This window comes from Aulostomus chinensis, chromosome 11 (assembly GCF_037954235.1).
Source record: "Aulostomus chinensis isolate RoL2024-O1b breed Wild chromosome 11, RoL_Achi_v1.0, whole genome shotgun sequence".
In the NCBI taxonomy this organism is placed as follows: Eukaryota; Metazoa; Chordata; class Actinopteri; order Syngnathiformes; family Aulostomidae; genus Aulostomus; species Aulostomus chinensis.
Genome location: NC_141330.1, coordinates 12,035,001 through 12,040,985, shown reverse-complemented (window position 1 = coordinate 12,040,985; position 5,985 = coordinate 12,035,001). Strand labels below are relative to the sequence as shown.

Sequence of the window (5,985 nt, the reverse complement as noted above, 5' to 3'; positions counted from 1 at the left end):
TGCCCAGGTGCTAAAATTAGCAACAAGGCTTGCGTCAATCACGAGTCTCAGTGCGTCAAGGCTTTCCCCGCCCACCGGGGCTCATCATTGGCCAGGATTAGCACGTTAGCTAAAAAATACGCGCCTCCTGATTGGTTATAGTGAGTTATTGTTCTCAGCGGGTCCGGTGGTGAATTTTTATTTTTAAGGTTGCCGTGTACGAAATGGCGTCTTCTCGTGTTCTCGCTTGGACCGGATCACAAGTATTTCCTCACCCCTCGTGAAATGTATTTAATGTTCTAAAAAAGACGCTTAGCCACTCTTGTTGTAGAATGTTTGAGAATATCTAGCTTAAATGCTTTTAGCTGTCCAAGGGAAGCAAATAATATGAAAGAGAGAGACGGATATTTAAAAAAAAAAAAAAAAAAAAAAGGATAACTCCATATGTTCTCACTGCAATTCTGCCAGGAATTTTCTCCAAACAAGAGTCAACATCCAGAGACAGCTAAATCTGATAGGGCGATTATTGAACTCATTTAATTCTATCTTTAATAACAGTCTAATTGTATAGTTTCACTTAAATAAATAACATTTTTAAAAAACCTGACACACTGAAATACTTGGTGGAGTTCCTGACATGTCATGATACGAGCCCACAGAAATAAAGGACGGAGCAGGTCAGGTCTGTTACTGGCCCCAATGATGGTCTGCGTTAAGACCTTACATCATGGTGGAGACTAACTCTGGCCTGGAAGTAGAGTCTAAACTGAACCTCACCGCTGTTGTAGCTTTACATGTACCAAGAGGGTGTTTAACACACAGTGTAAACAAATTATATACAGTAGTTTTCTATGAAAAGAAATAAATTACACTTAAAATCAAGTTTAATATTCTCTCTTGGCTCTATGATTGCCTATTATGAGCCTGCATATTCCAATAACTCAGGCTGTGCTAACATTATATCAGTTACATCTCTAAAACAGAACTCTAAGCAGTGAGATCCAGTTTTTGGATTTAAAACCAAAATTATCAACCCAAATCATAAATAAAACATACTAATATAGAGAATAATGTTCACTTGTGGAGTAAAAAGCAACACATTGTTTTTTTTTAATGTTGTGAAGTAGCAGATTTCAAAGAAAACATGGCTGCATCACATCACTTAAAAAATGTTGCTTTTATTGTTATTTTGTCCTAAATTGCTGGAGGTGTTTTGTCCTCTTTTTGTAGATTTTGGAAGCTGTAGTTTTACCAGAACCCTCAAAGAAAGACTTTGATTATAATTCAAAACTTGGACTCTGGAGCCCAGAATCAGGTCGCCCGCCTGCTCTTGTCAGTCTCCTTCTAGAACCATCAAACCAACCCTCCGCCTCTCGCTCTCTGATCCTCTGTGTGCTACTGTACCGAGCGAGGGAGAGCTCTACTTCAAGTGACGTCACCTCTCCCATGGCGTCACATTGACGTAGCGCATACCAGCCGCTCTATGTGGAGGCAGAGCCCAATAAATGCACTATTTGACTTTCTCCCCTCAGACGGCGCACATAAACAAACTCCACACTTTGCAAAGCACCTCGCGCCACTGACACAGTCAGCTCACGAGGAAGGACGCAGACACACTCCTCACATCCCGGAGGTTTTTCATTTTCTATTTCTTTTTTTATATATAGAAGTATATATGTATACTTTGTGTACTTTACAGACAGTGAGAAGGATACGAGAAACTTTTCGCCGCCGGCGTATCCTCTACAACGTTAGTTTTTTGATATATTTTTCTCGTCATTATTTCAACTCTCGGTGACTACTCTGGATGGAAAAAGGATACTTAATGCGAGGTTATTATCACATGTAAAGACGGAACCGCTACAGCAAACCAGTAAGTAACTTGTGAATGAATGAGTCTGCCGTAAGGCGCGCTTCTGGACGGTCAGAGCCTCGGACGCTCAGCGTGATCGCTCTAACAGCGCCTGAGACACGCTGAAGTTACGCTCCTCATCCTCCGTGAACTTGGTGCTTGTAACCTGTTGACATGTCAAACATTCATCTGGTCATATTGTGAGTGTGTGTGTGTGTGTGTGTGTGTGTGTGTGTGTGTGTGTGTGTGTGTGTGTGTGTGTGTGTGTGTGTGTGTGAGAGAGAGAGAGAGAGAGAGAGAGAGCGAGAGAGAGAGAGGACATGAAGCTGAATTTAATTTATATCGGGAACGTATCGTATCCTCTGTGGTTGTCATGGGAATTAGAAGCCTCTCACACCGGGTTCATATTGCCGAGTCTTTTCAATCTGCCTTGAAGGAGCCGAGCTCTTTGATTGATGCCACGTGAGTGCTTCATGTAGGATTTTCCGAGGATGTTGCGACCTACATGTGTTTTGGGGTGTGATTGTTCAAGTTTTTATTGGAAAATTATGTTTATAAAGCAACAAGTCTACTTTGCTCTGTTTTGCTCGGTTGGGTTTTCAATCCACAGTAACTCATCCAACTGCCAGCTGTATAAGATAGCAGTCACTCCAGGCCATGACTTACGCTCACATGTGAAGGCAGAAAAATATAAATTCACCATAAAACTCTACTGAATGTGGGAAGCGGTGTGAGGATTATTCCCTCCGAGCATCTGATGACAACACAGGACATACTTTATATTCAGAGGCTCCCAGCGCTGTTGACTGCACACATACTTGGTTAGTTCTGCTCACATCAAACTATAACAGCTGACTTCAGGTGCTTCAGCAACTTTACTGTAGTGTGTGGCTCTCGGTCACAGGTTGACGCACGCCGCCGTGCACGCAGCCACTTCTGACAGACTCAGGGCTGATTTACGGTGCTCACATATTTCTCCGTTCCCTCCTTTATGTCCTCTCTTTTCTCTGTCTCTGTTTGCTGGAAACCTCGCGCTATCCGGGTTATTGGTGTGAGGGGCTACCGGGGGTTACCGGCGCTCCGGGGCGCGTGTTTTGCAGCTCTTCTGTGGTTCTCTTGGTTACCGGTGCGCGCAGGGCCAGAGCCCCTCACACCGACTCGGGAGAGAGAGAAGAGGGACACGTTTGCTCGTTTAAAAACAGCCTAAAGGTCTCCATATATTCTAAACATCAATAATATCCAGGTTTCGGGGGGCTTAAGGGTTTTTCTGCTGGCAGTGGCTCCCGTCCTGTTCTGTTCTCCTCGCAGGAAAGATGAATGGCTGTAGTGTTACACATATTACACAGGCAGATTTGTTTCTTTACTCTTGTCTTTTTTCCCTAATTCGGCATATTGGAACGTTCTATGAGGGATTAAATTAGTCTAAAAGCCATATCCTGACAAAAAGAACAGTCAAAAGAGTTCACACAGCTGATTCCTCTGTAAGATTTGGAGGAAAGTGGCAGTAAGTTAAAGAGTTTGGTCTGTTGACACAAAGACAGCAGCGGGCTGCAGGTGCCAGTAGCCCGGGGACTCGCTTCTAAGGGATGTGGCTTGTCGTCACACAAGGGGAGATCTAGTGGATCTCTTTACAAGAGGAAGGAGTGTGTGTGTGTGTGTGTGTGTGTGTGTGTGTGTGTGTGTGTGTGTGTGTGTGTGTGTGTGTCAGAGAGAGAGAGACTGTGTATAAGAGAGACTGTGTGACAGAAAGGGGGCGCTCTGGACCTTGAAATCCGCCGAGCTCGCTGCGCCCTGCTGCAGTGAGAGAGCGTTAGAGGCGCACGGCGCACTGGAGCTTTGGTTTCGGGTCCGACTCTGTAAAATTCAAGGTTTCTCTCTCCCTCTGGATGAACCCTGAGCAGGCAAATACGGTGGTGATCAGAGGCAAGCGAAGCGATGGCCTGGAGGCACTGGCACAGACTGCATTTATAAAAGTTGTCACTTTTCTAGGTCTGTATGTGTGGAAGTTTTGTTTGCTTATTTTTTTGATTTGCAGTGCAATATTAAAATGATAACGGAGCGAAGCTTGTTTGTCGGAGTGAAACTTGGCGCCCACGATATTGTGTCGTTAAAGTCTTCAGTTGTGGTTCTTGTTTTGTCTTTGCATCACTTCTGTTAACAGCCTTAACTGGACTCTGTTTGATTTCAACCTGTAAATTCTTTCTTCCGCGTGACTATATTTGAGTTATTGATGCATTAAATATCGTTTCGGCTACACACGCTGACGTGCACTGAAGTTTGCATGCACGTCTACTCATTTCTTTTCATTTACTCATTTTAAGATTTAGATGCAACTTTCATATATTTGATGTAAAATGGAATGAAATGTTTCTTGGAAATTAAGGGATCTTTTGTGTGGCCTAAATGTTTCGGGGGTTGTTGAACGTGCAGAGGTAAAACCTCATATTCACTCTAAAGTTTGGAGAAGCAGTGCAGACATAATGTAACGAGAAAATGATAAAATGTCAATTGATGCTTACGCTGGTTTATTTGAGACGATGATTCAATCTGTAATCCGGAGTAATCTCCTCCAGACACAGGTTCGGAAGAGCGCGCCCAGCCGAGTTTGGAGCCCCGGAGATTGGACACTTCCTGCGCGACGCCTGCCGAGTCCTGCCCGGTCCAAGAGCCCTGTCCCGGCCGCAGACACGCCGCCCCTCAACCCCGGACACTCAGCACCATTCAGCGCGAAGCTCTTTCACCAGGTACAGACCGAGTTCTTATTTTCTTTCTTTCTTTCTTTCTTTCTTTCTTTCTTTCTTTCTTTCTTTCTTTCTTTCTTTCTATCCTTCTTTCTGTCTTTCTTTCTGTCTTTCTTTCTAATTGTTTTATTAGAAAGCAACAGTCGAGGCGAAGGTTTCCTTTTTATGGCGTGAGGTGATTTTGTTGATGCATTGAAGAGAAAAAAATGTGTGTGTGTGTGTGTGTGTATATATATATACACATTATATATATATATATATATTTATATATATATCTTGAAAAAGTTCGTGTGAAATAGTCAGTGATATTAGCAAAGATATTATTCAATTAAAGATTGTAATTATTGTACTCAGATGTTGTATTTTCTTTCCTTCTATTCTTGTTCAAACTCTCTGATAGGCTGATAGTTTAATGCTGGCAATTTTGCGCGCGCGCGCGCGCGTGTGTGTGAGTGAGCTGGCAAGTGCGGACCGAGTTGACATTTCAATCATTAGACAAACTGGCAGAAATAAGAGACTTCTGACACCAGGCACACCTAAATCCAGAAGCTGGGGGCGAACCACATAGTTCACTGACATCGATCCTCCATATGACTCAACAAGGTCCTTAAACGCTTTTATTCCGTGAAATGGGCCAAATTATTCATGTAATTTAGTATTGTTCCATTTGCTTTGTTCATTATTTCATCCTCAATTTGTAAAAATGTAAGAAACAGTTCTCCGCTGATAATCTCCATCTTTATTGAAATAAGACAATCAAACATTAAAAAAACAGACAAATATTTTAAATATATCGCCAGTGGTCTTCGCTTCGTGTGTGTTTATGTGTGTGTGTTTGTATGAAAATCAGTTTCCCAATTTTAAATATATGATCTCACAAAATGATCTGAATGTGTTTTATTTTTTTGTATTTATGTCTGCAACTTCATGTTTTTATTTGTTAGATCTATGGCATTCTGACAATGAACAAGCGCACTCAGTTATTGGAACAGCTGCAGTTTGTCCAGTTGAAATGCACACCTCGAGGTTAGAGACTGTTTCCCTTCACCTCGCTATGCTGCACCACCTGTGTCTGACTCTGCTGCTTGGGTTGTCTGTCTTCTTGCATACACACACACACACACACACACACACACACACACACACACACACACACACACACACACATATATATATATATATATATATATATATATATATATATTTACAAAAACTCACACACACATCTGCTTGCATGCAAGTGTTATAATCTGATTATGGTGTTGGAGTGTCAAAATTTTCCTGTAGGTTTGTTTTACATTAAAGACATTCTGTTTTTCATGGTGTTGGTGAGCAAGGGGGGTGTACACTTTAGGTTGGATGGGCATGTGTGTGCGTGCATGCATGTGTGTGTGTGTGTATGTGTGTGTGTAT

General features: G+C 42.4%; 1 protein-coding gene across 2 annotated transcripts in view; it reads left to right on the top strand.

Moving 5' to 3' along the window:
- Positions 1–1,481: 1,481 nt before the first annotated feature.
- Positions 1,482–5,985, top strand: part of nr4a3 (nuclear receptor subfamily 4, group A, member 3) — a 21,308-nt gene continuing 16,804 nt past the window's right edge. The window contains exons 1-3 of one of the 2 annotated variants that reach the window (XM_086218553.1): positions 1,482–1,852; positions 4,405–4,575; positions 5,517–5,598. In XM_086218553.1, the coding sequence (XP_086074679.1) occupies positions 5,535–5,598 (64 nt within the window). In that variant the 5' untranslated portion in view covers positions 1,482–1,852; positions 4,405–4,575; positions 5,517–5,534. Of the gene's footprint in view, positions 1,853–3,600; positions 3,821–4,404; positions 4,576–5,516; positions 5,599–5,985 lie in introns of those variants that run through there. The other variant, XM_086218552.1, reaches the window with a different exon arrangement.